At 34.4% G+C, this 19,894-nt stretch overlaps 1 protein-coding gene across 1 annotated transcript in view; it reads right to left on the bottom strand.

The window, feature by feature from the left end:
• Nucleotides 1–19,894, bottom strand: part of CPLANE1 (ciliogenesis and planar polarity effector 1) — a 44,350-nt gene that overhangs the window by 1,768 nt on the left and 22,688 nt on the right. Inside the window, exons 26-50 of the mRNA XM_026037931.1 lie at nt 19,624–19,790; nt 18,205–18,338; nt 17,729–17,811; nt 16,741–16,844; nt 15,692–15,760; nt 15,107–15,299; nt 14,198–14,486; nt 13,256–13,998; nt 12,622–12,785; nt 12,004–12,130; nt 10,949–11,003; nt 10,060–10,164; nt 9,425–9,517; nt 8,532–8,638; nt 8,103–8,295; nt 7,595–7,839; nt 6,934–7,027; nt 6,097–6,261; nt 5,233–5,263; nt 4,449–4,580; nt 3,530–3,695; nt 2,702–2,760; nt 2,099–2,263; nt 878–975; nt 644–727 (exon numbers count right to left, since the gene is read on the bottom strand). Of these exons, the coding sequence (XP_025893716.1) occupies nt 644–727; nt 878–975; nt 2,099–2,263; nt 2,702–2,760; nt 3,530–3,695; nt 4,449–4,580; nt 5,233–5,263; nt 6,097–6,261; nt 6,934–7,027; nt 7,595–7,839; nt 8,103–8,295; nt 8,532–8,638; nt 9,425–9,517; nt 10,060–10,164; nt 10,949–11,003; nt 12,004–12,130; nt 12,622–12,785; nt 13,256–13,998; nt 14,198–14,486; nt 15,107–15,299; nt 15,692–15,760; nt 16,741–16,844; nt 17,729–17,811; nt 18,205–18,338; nt 19,624–19,790 (3,865 nt within the window). The remainder of the gene's footprint in view (nt 1–643; nt 728–877; nt 976–2,098; nt 2,264–2,701; nt 2,761–3,529; nt 3,696–4,448; nt 4,581–5,232; nt 5,264–6,096; nt 6,262–6,933; nt 7,028–7,594; nt 7,840–8,102; nt 8,296–8,531; nt 8,639–9,424; nt 9,518–10,059; nt 10,165–10,948; nt 11,004–12,003; nt 12,131–12,621; nt 12,786–13,255; nt 13,999–14,197; nt 14,487–15,106; nt 15,300–15,691; nt 15,761–16,740; nt 16,845–17,728; nt 17,812–18,204; nt 18,339–19,623; nt 19,791–19,894) is intronic.

Below are 19,894 nucleotides of genomic sequence, written 5' to 3'. Positions count from 1 at the left end.
TCCTACATCTGTTTCAATCTGAATTCCAGTTCTTAATCYAGTTGAATTAAGAAGAAACATTTAAAACTTCTTTGCTCTTCAGAGCAAACTCTTCTGTGGATCCAGACCTATGCATATAGGAAACAAGGCTCAGTAAAATTAATATTTTCTTTTTAGTCAAATCCAGTCATCCCATTTTAAGATTATGACAAATAGTATTTTAACTAGATACTGTACAGAGGGATAATGAAGTGCCTCCTTTAAAGAGCTTGGAAAGTAAGTGGCACAGAAGGTAAGGAAGAGCCAAATTAAACCTTCTGATGCTACCAACTCCCTCTGTGGTCTTTTTCAGCCAAAGTCGTGTCCTCTTTGCCATATGACTTCATAAGAACTGTTTCAATGACACATGAAATATCACATGTTTRTTTTAGCAATCTGGGAACTGCCTTCTGATTAAAAATCAGAGCCAATTAGAATACTTCACAAGTTTCCCATGAAAATAATTGTTTTAAAAGGAAAAAAAAAATCTATATTTTTTTCTAAAGTGTATCTTAGACCTGTTTTGCAGAACTCCTACACTGGCATGCATCATGAAATGTGATCTGTGTCCTATTCTTCCACTACATTCTATAGCTTAACGTGGCACTAAGTCTTTCTAACTTACAGTATCTAGAGTTAACAGGACAGTTTGCTGCGTGTCTCACTCTTCCTCTAGAAGTACTTTTCTGTAACAGCATAGTGGTATTGCCTAGAAAGAAAAAAACAAAGAATACTTCTATTGATATATGCAGTTGATACAAATCTACTCAAAAGATTAATGAATCTGAAATGAAAATCTAAGCAGTAATTCAGGAAAGTTCTTCACTGTGTGCATTCATTAAGGAAGTTTTCTTCTTACCCCTAGATGATGTTAAACCAAGAGTTCTTGTTTGACCAAAGCTGAATTTGGCAGCAATCCTGCTCCTTTCAGACAGAATGTGACTGTTAGGATGCCTTCTACAAGAAGAAAAACAAAACCACTTATTTACTCCAATCTTCCTCCCCATATCATTCATCCTACAGCTTGCARCTAGCTAGGCTTATTCAAGATTAAAGCTGCCACAAAAATCCTCTGCAGCCCCACCAGAATCAGAAGCAGTAGGGATGACCATGCAGATGCATCAACCTGTTTTTACAAAGAACCAGTTTAGTTCCAACAAAACTCATTAGTTGGAAGGCAGTACTGCTCACTGCTAACKTGGCTTTCTGTGTGCAAGTCCTTAGGACCTCTGATTCTGACATGGATAATGTTGGCCCAAGAGGCAACTGCCTTTGGACATCAGCAGGCTCTGTGAACACTGTATCCAGCTGAATGATTTATCCTCCAGCTTACTATTAAAAAGAGAGCTGCAGAGATGTCTGCTGGAAGTTACAGGATTACCTGAAGCACCCACTCTCTTCTATTATTCTGGGTGGCAAAATTGTCTGTAGAACAAATAATATACTGCAATAAACACTCAGATTATATATTTGTAATATTACCTTTATTAAAAGGGATACAGTTCCTAAGTGGTATTTCTCATATCTCCCTAAAAGGCTCTCAGTGCAAACCTAAGAATAAGTAAAATCCTAAATAATGAAAAACTGAAGTATTTAAGAATACTTCTTAAAGTGGAAAGGAAGAGAACAAGTCTCCTAGGTTTTGTTGAAAACTAATTTATGTAGTTTACATGTATAAGGAGCACAACTTCAAAAGCAATTTTTTTTGATTCTTAGAGGATGCTAATGAAATCATTAATAATGTTATTGCTTGTATTTCAGATCTCTGTTTACAACTTAGTGGAGCGGATTAGGACATTGATAACAGCTCCAAGAAGAGTGGGTTGATTCTGTGGTCCAGGAAGCAAATCACAAGCACTTTTAAGGCTCCTTTCATGATCCTGCTCCAGCAGCTGTAAGAAAATTGGTGCAGGAATTCAAGACTCCTCTGATCCAGACCCTTCTGCAAAGTGCCTTTTGGTTCTGACATAATACAAAGTTCCTCTCACTCTAGTCATACAATACCTGGCCTTGTGGTCAAATCTGAAGCGTGGTAAAGAGGCCACTACATCAAGGCAGAGGTAATGCTTAAAGTTGTTACCTGTTAGTAGATGTACTTTGCTGTTTTCTGTACTCCTGCGGTGATCTTGTCTTGGATGATAGTCTCTGTTCATTTTCAGGTAACACCACTGCTTCAGATAACATTTCGTTCATCAGGGAAAGGGCCTGCGATACTCTCACACTGTGGTGCTCAGAGAAGAGGGCCCTGTGGAGAAAGCAAGCATGATACTACATTTAAGTTCGCGCCATCACCTCTTAAAACTGGCCTGTGTCTTTTCTGTAAGGTTATTTGCTAGCTCGAATAAACAGAAAATCTTTTGCAATGCAAGAAAACATATACTATCCCTGCTAAAATAACCCACCAAAGCCTAAGGCGTTTATTAGCAATGGTTTTGACAGAATGAATGAATCAATGTTTAAAAAAAAAAAAAAAAAGAGAAATATTTGGGTAATGAAGAATACAAAAGATGAAAAATGTTTAGCCTTTTCCTAAATAGAAAAGCAAACATGAATTGTTCATGCTATTATTTGAAAAGTTATTCATTGTGAAATTTCACAATCACAATAGTTAAAAACAGCTTTTTCTGAACACTGGAAGACTGGCATATAACTAAGAATACAAGTTACATTTATGGCAACTTACTTGTCTTTTTCTTCTTTCTTCTTCTGGATCAATTTAATTTCCTTTGAGGTTAGACAATGCTGTGTAAGACAGTATAAAACTTGTTAATCTATCAGTATTGTAAGCCTATCCCTATACCAAAAAAATTTTGCATGTTACATGTTTGCTACTTGGGACCTGAATTCAGTATAGCTTAAGGGTGAGGGAAATTACAAAACACCCTGTGTTCTGTCTCTTCTCCTGTAATTTAAGACATTCTTTAGACTCAGGGGTGTCATTTCAGGTCTTGAAGATATTCAAGTGACATATCTAGGTAAAATAGCAATTTMATGATATATTATGCATTAGCAAATAATTTCTGAACTGCTTTTGAACTTTTTATTTCCCCCTTTTAGTTACTATCAGCACAGTGTAGATCAGGAGCAATATTAGAYCATCAATGTGCTTTCAGGAATTAAAAAAATAATAGTCTAGTCTAAATAATAGTCTAAAATTCTAGTCCTTTAGTAAGGACTAAATGCTTCTCTAGAACTCCTGTAGTTCCCATCAATCTGTATCAAAATAAATCTTTTCCTTGAGAACATGACAGGACCAGCGCAGGGTTTATACTTCCTGACTACATCAGCATACAAGTCATGACTGGCATCATTATTGCAGCCTGGCAGAACCACTGCGGTATCTTTGCTTACTGGTTACTTCTGACACAATTAGGGCCAGTCCAATGAAGTGTCTAAAACAACAATATTAATGTAGAAAAAATAATCACTAAGAGTTTTTATCAACCTAAACTGAGCCCTCAATACTTGCATGATACGTAACAACTATTCTTCAAGACATCAGTATTCTTACCCCATTTTTTCTTATATTAAATGGATTATGCTCTTTCTGTCTTTGCTCATCCAGTTTCTTTAGATATTCTCTCATTCTTTCCTTTCGCTTCCTTTTCATCCAGGCTCGTATCTCTTTCTTCTCCTTTTCTGTTTTTTGATGACGTCCAGAAGCAGAATTGTGGCTCCTGAGAGCAGATGTAAAGGAGATGTAAGTGTCCTTTAAACTGTAAATGATGCCAATTCCACAAAATATACTGAAAATACTGAAATTGCTTCAAATTATGTAAAATGTAACTTGTAAATGTAATGTAAAAAAATGAAAGTCCTACTGATGTATACTTTGATTACTAAGTATGTATGGTGTAAGGATCCAAAAAAATAAACAAAGAAAAAAAGAGACTGGAGAGCCATTGTCATCTTTTCTGTTCCCTTGGCTCCCTCAACCTATGAACTTCTTCAAAACACTATTTATATAAGGATACAAAGTTATTTTAAAAACACTAACTCCTCTATTTAAAGTGTAAACTAAAACATTCTCCACCTGCTACAGAAAATTCTGTTAATAAAGAGTTTCTACAGCTGCTCTGCCACTGACAGGACATTTCTATTTGGCCAGGCAGATTTGTTTTAAGCTCAATTTCCCTTGGCTGAACTGAATCTGCTGTATGTGCAGAACTGTGCTCCAGCTTCTGCCTGGTAAAAGAAGGATCAGGAACAAGCAAGTATGATTGAAAGAACTTTAAAGCTGATATCAAAAACCCCAAACATGCCACCACTTAGTGCTTTTACAGTAATGGCCAGTAAAACAGTGGCAGGTCTAATACTGGTCTCATTGACTCAACTCCAGTCACACATTTGTTTACATTAACACAGTTTAAGCTATGGTTAGAAAACCATAGCTTGAGCATCACATAATAAAGAGAGATATGCTACATTACCTACAGCTTTTCTTGGCCTGAGTTTTTCTAAAGCCCAGCTCTGTTGGAGATACAGCACCTTCTACTATAAGATCATTAAYGATGTCAGAAACACCGCTCAGGCCAGTGAGTTGCAGGGGGTCTTCTAAAGATCTTACGAGGAGAGAGAGAGAGAGAGAAATTGTTAAGCAGAATATGTTTCTAAGAACAACAAGCTAAAATTCTTCCTTTTATATTCAAAGTTTGAATATTTACATTGCTTTACCAAAATCCTTTCATCTCTCCCCAACCATACACTGAGATACTATTTGCTATACATTAAGGGAGATTTAATTTTTATATATATGTATATATGTATGTGTCTTTAAAAAACTACAGSCATCATCTTAGCTTCACCCTCATCCTATAGGTATAAGCAAACACTGTCAGCTTCCTGTGAGTGAGACAGAATGTGTGRGAGCTGCCTCATGGCAGAGACGTGCAAATGCTGCATCAGGGAACGTGGCCCCAGGCCAAGCTGGACTAATGCAGGAGCACTGGGGTGTGTGAACATGCGGAGCCCAGACTGCAGCCCAGAAGGCTTGGAACTCCCCCAGGGTTTGTACTGCTGCACATGCAGAGTTGAAGTAGGGAGACAAGTCCTCTTCCAGGCACCATGAATCAGGAGAATGTTTTGGATCAAACAAATTTAACACAAATGTACATTATAGAATAAGGGTCTAAAACTGGCTAATAAAAAAGCTTCCCTTGTTTGAAAACTAATGTTTGAACTTCTTTTACTTAAGTAACAGTAACAAATACATACCTATCAGCTAATTCTTCACATATATGTAAACCTGAAAGAGGAAGAGTCATTGTTAATAAAAATGTTATTTTTGTAAGCAAGCTTACAAAAGCTTGCTTTTAATACATTAGATATCTTGTGTGATAAAATGTTCATATTTAAAGAGGCAACTATAAATGTAGCAATATTTATCTAAGTTGGCATGACATTTGAGTTTCCCTATTGCTATATGCACATATATGAACTGTGCTGGAAACATGACTGTCAAATGTTTATTTGCAGAGCTACACATGAATTTCATATATATTAGAAGTTCAAAAGCAAGTAATATTGGAAACATACCTATAAAGTACAATAGTCTATATTTTTAAACATAAGAAACACATTGCTTGCACAATACTACTATTGTCTTCATAACTGCAAAAGCATATTAGTTTGCCAAAAGAAATGAACCTTATAAAATAATGTTTTATGACATAGCTGCTGGTTACCATATAGTGATATAAAACAATTTTGCTTAGGCAGATTCTTTTTAACTGAAAACTCATCTCTAAAATATAGGAGAGATGATACAGACAGTGTTCTCTGCCTATGTGGATTCATGGTACTACTTCAGTAAAGAATTATGAATCATAGAGAATGGCTTTAGAATTAGACTCAAAGTTATTCATTTCCTTTCAATAACATGTTAGGTGGGATACATTTGAGTACAAGTATAATTCACTGCAGAGCTGTTCTCAAATAGCTTTCAGTGACATCCTACCACCATAGAACATATAATGTTCATCAGCATAACACAGCACACTGTATAACAGTAATGAGAAAGTATTAACACCTGGAAAAAAAAGAAAACAAACAAGAGGAAAATAAACATAAAAAACAGACCAGCATATGATGATGGCAAGGCACTGTCAAAGTCGGATACAGAGGCTGCMGAGGCAGAGGGGGGCACATCCAATGTCGTGTAACTGGGTACAGGATGTTCCAGTCTTAACCCTTCCCTTTCTTCATYGATAACATCTTCAACAATCAGGTCCCTCATATAATGATCTGATGACATGAAACAAAAATAATATAGTAGTTAACATAGACCAATGGAGAAAAACACAATGCAAAGACTCTCATAAATTTGCACTAGTGCCATATTTAGTTTATGTTTCCAACACACAGTGATTTAAATCATAGTTTTCAGGTACTCCCTAGCACACTACTGTAAATAAAGTTGTAGCTGTAAATAAACATGGACCAGTCAATTGCATGTGAACAATGAATTATTCAATGTRTCAGTTCTGGCAAACAGTTAAGCTGATGTAAGCTTTTATCAAGACAGAAGACATTAAAAGTACACAGTCCCCAAAGATGCATGAAAAAAATCTTTGTTATATAAGAACAACACTTACCAGCAAGCAAAGCCCTCACAGACTCCAATTTTGGTTTTATGAGATAATAAAAATATACACTATCATTTTTAAAATGGAAAACCAATACAGTATGATGATTTTGGAAAATAACAAAAACACATATTTTCAAATACATTTCTGTTAAGGCATTATTCATAATGTTACTCTGACTTTTCCCTCTTGATTTTTTTTTTCCAATTTTAAGTTTTTTGAGGCATTTTTCAATGTACCTGTTGTGATAGCATTACATTTGAGTGGAAAGTTAGTTTGCTAAGTTTCAACACAAAGTTTACCACTCTCCTCCAATTAACTGAACACATACCATCATCAAGGAGTCCAGCATCTTCAGAGAAAAAGGAATGAGCACCAAGGTCTGTATTGGCAGCCGTTTCAAAATCTTCTATTATTTTTACTAGCTATGAAAGAAATAGCAAAATTCATTAACACTACAGTTCTTCAAAGTGYTTCTGACAATCACATAGCAGATTCTTGCACAGATTGCTTTAGATACATTTTTTTCTTGGAATCATGCAAGTACTTTACTGAAGAATCCCTATTCAAAACAAAGAAAACAGTTTAGGAATCAAAAGTAGCTCAACTGGACTTTTTTATTTTATGAGAGAAACAGTAGCATGTCCCAGAAATAGTTACATAATTTTCTACAGAAGCAAAATGGCAGAAACCTTTGCCAAAAGTATCTCTTGCTAAGGATGAAGTTTTGGGCCATTGMAGCCTGCCAATTCTAGGCAAATTACATATATTCTGCCCATTCAATAAGAATGTTGCCAATCTGGCCAGCATCTGGCCCATTCCAAGTGACTCTGGGAGCCAACAGATACAGCACTCAATGTGAAAGAAGTGTGCATTATTCGCTCTCTCAACAGCAGGCTTGAAAACATACCAATCTAAAATCTAAATGTGGTTTCTAGCTTAAAGAGAAAACAGGAACTATTTTGGCTGTAATGTTTAGCAGCCTGAATGACCTGCTTGGTATTGCTGAAATCCTTCTCCATATTTTCTGCTATGTCCTGAAGTGTCTGTAGCTGTATATCCATTTCCTGCAACTTTGTGGAAAAGTATTCTTTGCCAATTGTTTTGGCTGGTAGTCCTGAAGAATGAAAAGTTCTGACATCCTCATGTACAGCATTCCAAGTCACAGCATCGCTAGCAAAATCAGACTTTGTATCTTCCTTTCGCACTTGGATTGACACATTGTTGAGATGATGGTCTTGAAATAAAAAGAGTGCACCAATATTTCAGAACAAAATGCAAACATTTAAGTGCTGAAAGTAAGCAGACATMGCTGAATATACATAATGTTATGTTTCAGCAAGTAAAAATCATTATCAAAAATGTCAAATGTAGAATTGTTTTGGTCTACATGACTGAAGAAGAAGGTGAGTGGGATAAGGCTATAAGTTCTTCTGCGGATGGTAAGGATACTATTATCAAAATATAAAGCCTTTTTCTGATTAAAAAAGATGGTTTTACCTTTCTTCTGTAACTCCTCTGGAGGTGTACTAGAAACAGAATTTGCCACATGATGAAGTTTTACAGATGAAATTTCAAACTCTGCATTTTGCTGTGTAGCAACCATCTCTTCTGCAGATTCAGGTATGGCAGGCAAAAGCTCAAGTAGGTCACTTTGTTCAATGTCAGTCACTTGGATATATTCATGTCCACTCTAAAGAAGATAACAAATAATTACACAATATGTCTTTTGAGTAGTACATTGTTAATCACTTACTGTGCTTGCCTTTTACCACTCTGAATTGAGAAATTTTATTTCCAAGATAGAATTTTTTTTCTACGGTATTTTAAAACTGTGTCATCCAAATACAAAAAATCAAAATTCATGTGATAAAATATAAATAGCATATGTTTTCTGTATTTTAACCATAAACACATTGGATCACTGACCACGATGGGTGCATCAGACAAGGAGGGTGGTATATGTGTCTCATTCTCCTCGGTGGGGAGGTGTAAATACATATCTTGTGGTAACATCTCAGGGACAGTGAATGATTCTACAAGAAAAGAATAATTGTCAAACTTACACTTACACTAAAGCCCTGAAACTTTAGACAAACTGTTTGGAAAAAAGTCTGCATTCTCTAAATGATTAGAAAAGATTTGATTAGCAATTTTTAAAAATAGGTAAAAATGTATCTTAACATGTTTCTTTAATATTTGTATAAAAAAATCTATTACTATTTAATTTTCTTAATTTTCATGATAAATTAGAAAAAAATATTCAAAAGATTAATACCAAAGCTACATGCCACAGTATAAACTGCCAACCATTCAAAATCAGTCCTAAAGATAAATACGTCCAAGTCTTGATTTGGTCCAAATAAATGCACTGTTTTKCTACAAAAGCCTTTGGTAAGCCATTTGCAAAGAAGTATACAGTACAGTAAAATAATCTTCCAAATGAAGCAATACTGTCAAACATTAAAAGAAAGGAAAATTTACTTGAAAAAATGATCATGTGCTACCAAAGGGAAAATACTTAAGCAATGAATGCTCAGAATTATCTCTCTGAGGATATCAGTTTTGGCCTCTTACTTGTCTGATGTTGGCTTAAGTAAACTACCARAAAAGAGAGAGAGAAAGAGAGAGAGAGAACAAAGACTCTGCTTACAAAACGTAAGGGTCCATTGCATCATATAAAAACAAACATGAAAAATAGCCATTATTTCACACTAGGTTTCAAGAAATGGATTATCTTACCTACAGCTTTCATTAAGCTATTCCTTGCACTTACAAAACACAACTCTATAATCAAAATGAAGAAAAAAAAGAAATCATACCTGCCACAGGATCCGTCATAACTGACTGATTTTTTCCAACTTCGGAAATCACATTTCCATCACCAATTCCAACATCCTGATATGATTTCAGTACTTGAGAAAAAAAAATCAAAATAGATAAATTAAGGAAAGACATTGATAGCAAGATGTGAATAAGTTTCTCATTTTTCAGCTTGCTATCAAAGAAATTTTGGGTGAAACTTGGGCTGAAGAGCTAATGGAAGCAATTTCAGCCACATGTGAAACGGTTCAAAATCAAGTTTAAGGGAGCTTCTAAGAAAACATCACAGCAGGTTTGGAAAGCTTATGGATCCTCCTAAAAAACTGCAGATCTATCTATCCACACACACATGTACACACACTTTTTTATATATATAAATACATATATATACACACACACACACATATATATATATGCGCACATATGAAAAAAATTATAATTTAGTTCATGCTCTTATAATTTGCATTCTGATATCTTGTATTCTAATACTTTTTTGAAACAATAAATTACAGCTACATAAACTGTTTTTCCCTCTAAAAAGTTGCTCTATTTTGGCAACTGGCCAAATACTGCAATTAAAAAGACATACTGATGGAAATAACGAGTTGCAGTGGCCCAAATAGGTGCCACTTACCTGAAGCAGTATTTGTACTTGCATCTTGAGTTTCTGCAGGTTTTTTTCCCACGGAAGCTAGGTAATGTAGGTCCACTGAAGTAGTGATTGCTTCTCCTACTGTGTCTAAAATGTAGTAACATGCAACAGTTATCTACAACGAACTGAAGAATTAAAATGACTGCTTTCATATATTTCTAGTTCCAAAGTAAAGGCTTTAGTAATATTTTTATTTCCATTTGACAGAAAATGTTAATATTTCACTAATTATGAATGGTACTATATGATATTGAGAAAAGTCTTGCTATCTTGTGCAAACAAATGCAACTGTACTGAAACTGAAAATGTTAAAATCAAGGCTGAGTTTAGATTTGTAATTTTTAAATAAAATATTTTAACATGCTGCAGAACTGCAATTTGTTTCATATTTAAAAAAGGTAAATATTTATACCATGTATATCTTTGCTTTCTTTTTACTAATTTTATATGGCTTCTCAAGGCAATATTTCTTCGACACTCAACTTCAGAGAATAGGATGTTTTTTCTTTTTCTTTTTTCTCCCATCTCTAATAAGGTTAAATATAATGCTGAATGTAATAGAAAGAAGAAGTCTTTCCATGGGCATATCTTGAAAGGCTTGAAAGATTACAGGCTTGAAAGATTATGTTAAAAGCTAACACAACAGCTTTAAGGTTTCAGGTAATTAGAATATCCCAAAAGAGAACTGAAGTTCTGTTTTGCATCTTGAAAAGATTTCCTGACTTTCAGTGGAAAGATCCCATACGCCCATGTTTTCACAGACTACAATTTTCAGTTACTACACCTTGAAGTTGTGCTGCTATAGATTTTCCTTTGATATTTTTGTCCATTTATTTTAATTAAACATTAAAAGTGTTGAAAGTGCACTTACCTGGTGAAATGAAGAAATCACCTCCAAGGTAAGAGGTAGATTTAGATTGTTGATCCTAATGTACAAATAAAAGGAATAATTTTAAAAAAAAATCTAATCACAATTACAGAATTTCTTGATGTGTCAACTTTCCAATATTTTTCCACTAAGTTGCGATTAAAATAAAATAATCTCATACCTTTCTCGTTTTTTAAAAATTGTGCCCATGCTTTTCTAATTAGTAGAATTACTGAGTATATATCATTCTTTCCCACTATATATCTGGAGAGGGATCCTTACTAARCTGGAAGTGACAGTAACACTAAAAAAAATTCTCATTCTTGAGTAAGACAAGCTACTTCCGCTGTGCCATAATCCATATCTCTCAGCAATGCTGAGGCTTCTCCACCTGCTGTGCTACGCTGGGAAAATCTCAAGGAAAGAAAGGTACAATCCAATAACAGAAGCTCCTATTCTGGGTAGTGACTCCACACTATGGATTTAAATTTAGTACTGTCAGGATAAYGCTCAAAAATGTTAAAAGTTGTTAAAAAAGCCTAGGCAAACAACCAGAAAAACTGCAAGTCAAAACCCAACATGAAAAAGTCTCTCAGTTCAGTCAAGAGGTGAGATGAACTGAAACATCTTGCTCTCCATCCTGCCTCTCATCAATCATTTAGTCCTGAGAAAAGAACAAGGCCTGGAACATTTTCACCCAATTACTTCTGGGTGAAATATTTGCTTCCCTCATTAGTGTTTGCATACACATTTACATTTTAAATGTGCATACAAACCTAAGAAAGGAGGCAAGGTTATGTTCCATTTTTGCATGATTTGCATCTATAAGGCAGAAGTTATCTTCTATTTTAAACATTCATATAAAGAAATAAAAAGCAAACTTTGAGTCTATTTTCYATTATATTCTATATATCTTATGTTTATAGGTAATGGCAAGTATATGAACGAAAGTTATGCGCTTTTTCTAGGAAGAACCTTGAAAAGATGCAACTTTTGCTTCCTTGTTTCACTTGTTAATGTCTGAATGGAAAAAAAAAGAAGGAAAAAAAATTTTATACCCCCATCTCTGATGTATCAACCATCTCTGTAGCACTAACACCAATGATGCTGTCATCTGAACAGAAGGTCACACTTGGCTTCTTCTTTTCCTCCTCCTGTTTATGTTTCTCATCTCGCCTCTTTTGTCTGTCAACACATTAATTAAAAATTAAAAAGCACGCATTTCAATAATATAAATATCTATCATTGTTTTATAAGAAAAATTACTCTTAAGAAATATATACTGAAACAAGATAATCAGGCCATCATTTCAGAAACAGAGCCAGTAGCCAAACAAATTTCAAATCACATACACAGATAAGAAAAAATTGTCTTCTCATTGCAAAGACTTTCATCTGTATTTACACCTTTTAAAGTCACAGCTCCTTGAAAACATCTCCCCTTGAACATTCTTCCTCTCCTCCTAGTTAAAGCAAAAGCTGATGCTCTAGTGCTATACAGTTTCTGCTGGGCCTTCAACATTTACTAACATTTACTATGTTAACCTGCATTACATGCAGATTACATGCAATTACATGCAACCCCGTTTCCTTTAAACTTKGTGCAAACACTCCCATCGGTTTCAAAGGTATAGAGTATCTTTCAAACTGAAGGTCCATTTTAAGAGTTTGACTTGCCTTTTTCTATTCTGCACATGACTTGCTTCAAATGGTTCAATGAAAGTTTTTAGTAACTGAATAGGTTTGGCTTGATCCTGTCCAAGGGAAGCACTGGGCACAGCATGATGCTGGTGGCGTTGCTCAAACGCAATAAGTTTTTGGAGCGGAATGAGCGTTGGTACCTGAAAGCATTCAGAGAGGAAAGCAAAAATGAAACAGTGATAGAGGAGATTAGGATGGGGATGGTGGAATTTTTACAATTCTATTTCTATTCTTATCAAAAAGTATTATAGTTTTATTTGCATGTCTGTAAATAACTGTTTTTACATTTCTGTAAAACATTATTTATTTATTTATTTATTTTTACATTTCCAGGAAATTCTTTATGCATGCAGCACTAATGCATTATGCATGCAGCACTAATGCACTGACTGTTGACCAACCATGGAACGTGAAATCAAACTAAGGTTGTTACAAACATTTCCAAGCCTGCCCTCCTACCAATAAAAGCTACCTTTTTTCCAGATCTCTACTGGCTGCTGTACTGAACTCTCACAAATTCCATAATATGGAAGCTTTAACTTATTCTTGATAAATGAGAAACTGTGAAACTGGAAAAAAAACTTTTAAAAATACACATCAAACCCCTTACCTTCTGTTTTTGAGGTAAATCAGCATGGAGCAATGATATTCCYGTGTGCTGTACTGTTCCCCTGAAATCTGTCTCCTTTGTTACAGGTTTAACAGGTATCAAAGTAGTAGTGACTGCCTGTCTTATAACTGGTACAAGTTTAGGCTCCGGGTCAAGCGGCAAATGCAGCAGYGGAATACCAGCCATCTTTGTGGTCGTGGCGGCTTTGTCCGTGTTCACACTCACAGAAAACTGCTGCTGAGATGAAACTTCTTGCTGCCCTTCATACTGATCTAGATTTAGATGTCCAGGAGGTCCCTTATGAACACTTTCTGCCCATCTTTTCTCTTCCTCATGCCTTTGCCTTAGGATCTTGGGGTCATGCCCACGTACATTCAAATGTGTTGCTGACTTGCTCCGTTTTCTTGGTGTATATGATGACTGGGGGTTCCGTAAAGCATCTGATGAACTCCAGGCAACCCGTGGCACTGGGGGTGGTTTGTCAAAAGCTGATGAATTTTCTATTGGATGTAAATATGGTGGTTTGAAATGATAACCAGATTCAAGTTTAAGCAAAGGAAAACCATTTGAGTAATTCTGCTTTTTTTCAATGGGGATAAGCTTGGGTGGTTTTGGAATATCTGAGGAAGAAGTCAAGAGAGGAAGTGGCTTAACAGGTGCTGGAGAAGGCAAATTTTGAGATGGTGGGATAAATCCTGCTTCATTGGAGTGTTTCTCTACTGGCCTTAAAGAAACATTTGCATCTGGATGATTCTAAATATGAAAAGCAAATAAAACAGCATTTACAAAAGGCATTGAAATAGTAACCACATAATAAATATGCACAAAAACAGAATATATATATTTTTTAATCTAAGCTAACAACTACAAAACTATTTCCCAGTTTAACAGAGAGGACAACACATACACAGGTTGGAATTCATAAATAACATTTTGTTATACTTACTTCAGTATGGCCATTGTTGCTTTCATCTCTTAAACTACTGCTTGGTTGAAAATCAGACAACTTATCAGATTTTCCTTTATCTCCTTGAGTGAGTAGTTTTGCTTTTAGAGCTGCATTTGCAGAACATGAAGATTTTTCAGAGTCACCCCCTCCTGTGGTGTGTGAAGGTTGGCTTCCTTCCACATGAACAGATTGAGACTGTTGCAAAATCTGCTGCACATTTGGCAGGCTGGCAAAGGATGACTGCACTATTTGCATTAAGCTCAGGAAGTTGATTTGTTGTAGCTAGGATACACTCACAGAGACACCAACAGTTAGCAGTGTAAAAATAAAAAGCTTTAAGACAGATCTTGGCAAAAATTACTGTTTCACAGCTGTTGATAATCTTGTTAATATAAATGACAAAACAGACAACATCCCTAGTTTCAATGACAATCTGTGTGGCTGTTTAGTGAACTGGAATTTCTTTTATGAGACATAAATAGAGGTCCACAGATAAGTTGCACTAAAGGAAATTATATTCCTTTTCTTCAATGAAGTTTAAGGATATCTAAGCCAAAACAGAATAGTTTAAATATACTAATAAAAATGAATTTCTAGAATAGCCACAAAGTCAGTACAGCTTCAGAATCTTTCCTAATCTATGTAAATGAAATAAAATGTATTATGTGTAAACTAAAATAGATTCAAACTTCTTATTTTATTATTCATTTTATTTAACATGTGTTAAATATGAAATATATTTTCACATTAAAATATTTTAATGTTTCACATTAGAAGTTGGCAAATCTCTGCCAACTACAAGCAAATGTGGGATACGTTTAGAACAGTAATTCTTCCTACCATTTGCTTAAATAAGACACTTTAGACTGTATACTTTACTTTCAACAATGAAATGCGCTCACCTGGACTAATTTAAGCATTTCATCTTGGAGCATCTGCCTGGCAGTTTCTGATGTGCTCTGTTTCTCTTCTGTGGAGTCTTGTTTCTTGACTTTCTGCTTTTTTGGGCAAACGGAAGCATTGGAGGCAACACTCGGTATGTTTGACACAAGTGTCAAAGAAGGCTGCTCATCACTTACAGAAATCTCTCTATTACTTAAGAATAGAAGGAAAAGAACAAAACTATTAAAGACGTTCTGATTTCAGAATAGCTATACCAGGTTGTCTTAAATCAGCCCAGGGAATACTAAATGTATTTGCATTTTTTAAAGCATAAATAATTCTCAAGGACAATTTAATAGCTAATACAACATAATCTTTTTTGATTCATATCACATTCTGGACTGTGAACGTACATAACTTTCAAGGGTTACAGTACACAGAGATTTGAGGAAAGGCAATAGTACAATCTGCAGGTACACACACTACAGTTGCAATATTTTGTTGCAAATGATTAAATCTATACATAATGTCACTTAATACTGATTTAAAAGGATTTAAAGATTTAAAAGGATTAGCCCATATAAAGCTTTGCAGGTTTTCYTTACCTGAATACTTCCTTATCTTGTTCTAAACAGAGTGAATGAGGTGTGATAATAGTAACCATTTCAGTCACGCTATAAAGAAAGAAAAATTACTATTGCAAATATTACAATAATTTTCCATATTATGTTTCATATTTTTATGAATACTTGTATTTACCTGTATGTGTATGCACACATGTACAAACATACGCACGCACACACACACACACACACATATAAAAGTCCTCCTGAAAAAAGTATTTAAATTAAAGCCTGAGATAAATTACCTGAAAGCCACCTAATGTATTCAAAGCTATACTGATCTGAATTTCTTCTATTACTCCATTACACTGCAATTTGATCTGGGAATATTGAAATTTTTGTTTTGTCTCCCTAGCGATGAGGAACTGACTCAAACAAAAACACTGAATAGATTCTGGCTGCTCATATGAAYGGCAGACAATAGAGAGTTTGATCTGAGAAGAGAAAATTCAGTTTAAGCAGTATTATTAATATGATTACAATCTGCACTTCCCAAAAAGAAAAGCTAAAGAAACGCTAGAGGGACATGTCATGTGCAGTTGGTTTTGACTTTTTTTTCTTTTCTTTTAAGGAAATGTCAGTTTAAAATAGCATAAAAGTCTAAGTCTTTTTAAAATTAGCCCTTTCTTTTAAACAACTATTACACACAGAGGAATATTTATTTATATGCTATCACAGCTGGTAAGATTTTCTAAATATCATGACACTAGGAACTGTGTACCAGGAGAAAAGGCAATGCAAACAGATTAGGCCGATTCAAGAAGAAAGCTAATTGAAATACTAAGTTGACATTTTTCTTATCCTTAAAATGAAATATAACATCTTAGCCCCCCAGCATCCTAGTAAACTATTTAAAATATGTTAGAGTACATGCAAAATAGAACGTTGTTGAAACTTTGTTTCATACTATCAGTTTGGTGCTATAATCAAGAGCGAGAACCCACTCAGCCTAGATTGAATTTCAGTAAGTAACAGAACTACTTGCCTTCCTAACCAAGGTTAACAGAGACAGTAAAACAATGATCTCTTACCTATTCTCTTCAGTCTTTATTTTCTCTGATGCTTCCACTCTTTGATCTTTCTTGTTTTCTACTCTTGTCTTCTGTGGACAATTTACCTCTGAAATGGGCATAGGCTGGAATATAAAAATATCCATCTGAACTTGTATATTTTTACATTGCTACCTCCTTCCTTCAATAAAGCATTACTCTAATAGCTAATGACAAACGTACTTCTATTGCACTTTTTTTTTTAAATTTACATCCATATAATGGTCTGGGATTATACTCTGCTATCTCATGATAAGGGCAAAAATGTGGAAACAACTATATTCTAAATCAACTAATTAAAAATTAAGAAACAGAAACAAAATCAGGATTTTACATGTCACACAGATTCACTGCTTTGAAGTAAAATGCATTGTAGAATTGACGGTCACAATACATTTACTATTTCTGCTCCTATTAACTGTATGAATCTAGAGCACCACAAGTAAAGTAACGTTACTGCAGTTCGCATTTCAATCYAATAACCTGCAGCCTTTCTAAGAAGAAAGTCTTATAGCTGGAGATGATGCATGACAAGCAGGCTCATTTAAGAACCAAATTAGGYTTTCATTCATTTTCATAAACGTAAGCTTTATACATTTAACTCAGAAACAAATAAACAAGTAGTAGAGTCTAGGTGAATTACACTGTGACAATTTGTATACCTATTTGTGCATTTATAACCACATAAATTTATACTGTGTATAAATGGTACACACCGTGTATAAATGGTATACTATGTATACCATTATACTTTTATATATTGTTTATATGGATCTGTGCACACTCAGTTTTACACATATTGAATCAGATTTTCAAAGTGCTCACAGCTGATCCAGATGAATTACTTGTGAGTTTTACCATTGGCTTAAGTAGGGAAACCTCTGTCCTCCCTCAATTTTAACTCATTCAATTTTTAAAAATATACTGAAGAATTCATCATTTTTTTCCCCTATGTGAGATGATAACTTGCCTTTTCTCCTTCATGTTCTATAGGTTTGATCCTGATTGGGCTACTGGAGCTTTTTGGAGTTTCAAATGGCTCTTCAAAGAACTCTACAAAACACACAATTAAAAAAAAAATAAATATGCCAGAAGAAACAAAGCTAACTCTAACTCTTACATTTTTCAAATCATATTTTATAATATTATATATTGTATTTTTTGAAATATTTTGTAACAAAAGTCTCTATACCTAAATTCTATATCAAAAAAGCAACATAAATGCAAAAGTGATTGGAAAAAGTACTGAGAACGTATAAAATTCAATTAGAATCTAAAATTGATAAAACAGAATTTCAATAGAACAAAAGCTTTCTTCTATTACTGATTCAATAAAACAAAGGCTAAACCAAACAAAAAGAGGAACATATAATCCTAGTCAGGCAAAACTCTTACTACATTGAGTTTGATGAAACTATATTAAGAGGATTTAGCATAAAAACAAACCTTCATTTTCTGATGTTGCATCTAACTGCTCCTGAAGAAATGGCCCTGCTTCATTAAGATCTTCAGTCACATGAGGTACAGAATAATTCTCATGATTAATTTCCTTCTTAACATAATTTGACTCTGTAGACATTCTGGTAATCGGAATTGCAAAAAGTAATTAAAAATAAAAGCTAACTACTCAATTTATTACAAGTCTGTATACTGTTCCTCCCAAATTGCAGGCTAAGGTATAACTGTGGTATAAGGACTGGTGTGATATAATCAGTACTCAAATAAAATTGCTCTCTAAATTTCATTTACACAACTTTTTTTGTTTTGTTTTGTTTTTTAAGTATTAATAGTACAGTGTTTCAGATGGGCTGTACTGTGGAAAATATAACCAAATACATTCAATTTAACTAAAGAATTGTTAATTGTTAAAACAATTTAACATAAAGAAAATGTAAGGCATAAACTGTACCACTGATTTGAAAATATCTAGCCAAGAATATGTTCATTTCCCTCGTGGAAAATGTTTACAAAATACTTTTGAATTAGTACTTTAGAAAACTAACAGTGAAGATCTATTTCTTTCTTTGGACTTTCTGTCTTTGGAAGAACTCAAGGTATTAACAAATATTCACTCCCTTTTCCACCCATTTTTCTCATATGCATCTGGACCCATGCTAGGCTACAAATCCATGGGCGGGAAGAAACACTGTGAACAGTCATCTCAACACAATGAAAAATTTCACTCTCTTCAGTGTAGTTATCTGAATTATCTGAGAAATCCCGGTATCAACTATATCAGACACCTGTGCCATTTCCACATTACTAACATCATGAATGGTCATGTTTATAAACAAATCATGTTATAAACACATTCCTACTTAATCTCTTCTTTGTCTCAAGGGCAATGCTACATTTCACTCCTGAATTCTATATACTCTTAGACCAGCAATGTGACAATATGCAAACTTMCAGCTTGCCACACTGCTAAAGCTTATAGCGTTTAAGAGACTAATTTTTTTCTGAACATCATGAAAAGTGACATGAGCACAGAATAAACCAAGATCATTTACAGTTGGTATTCCCTGAAAAATTTGTATTATAAATTTGGGGCATTATAAATACTTGAGAAGACACAATGGCATGCAATTTTATGAGGCATAATAAAAAGCTTTTGTAAAGTTGCTAACGGGTATCACAGTATAGAAAAGAATGTCTTAAACTTTCCAGTGGAATTACTGACTCATACAGATTCTCTCTGGCAGCTGTAAAGATATGGGAAATCAGAGTTTGGTGTTGTACTCAAAATAATTTATGTGTATAGCATGTATGTATGGCATAAACACAGGAGCATCTTATCAATATCCTGCTTAGCTGAGAAACTATGATCAATTAGACTTCTTAGGTTAAAAAAATAAATAAAAATACCCCAAATCACTTTCACAGAAGTCATCATAGGCTTTTACACTCTGGACTTCGAGTGGAGGACCTGCCAATGCAAAAGAGCCTTCAATTGTGCTTGCTTTCTCTGTGCTTTCTTTCTCTATCTTAGGTTGTGCTTGTGATGGAAATGCAAATCCTTTCAAAAACTGATGCTGTAGAAAGAATAAAAAAGGTTAAAAAGCTATTTATATTTATTCAAAAATACTATTTCACACTGTATATTTTTGCTTAATTTTATAACATTTCTTTACTACAG

The sequence above is a fragment of the Nothoprocta perdicaria genome, unplaced genomic scaffold, assembly GCF_003342845.1.
Source record: "Nothoprocta perdicaria isolate Ctin4 unplaced genomic scaffold, notPer1 scaffold_1, whole genome shotgun sequence".
In the NCBI taxonomy this organism is placed as follows: Eukaryota; Metazoa; Chordata; class Aves; order Tinamiformes; family Tinamidae; genus Nothoprocta; species Nothoprocta perdicaria.
Note: the sequence above shows the minus strand (reverse complement) of the source record. Positions and strands in the feature narration are given on the sequence as shown.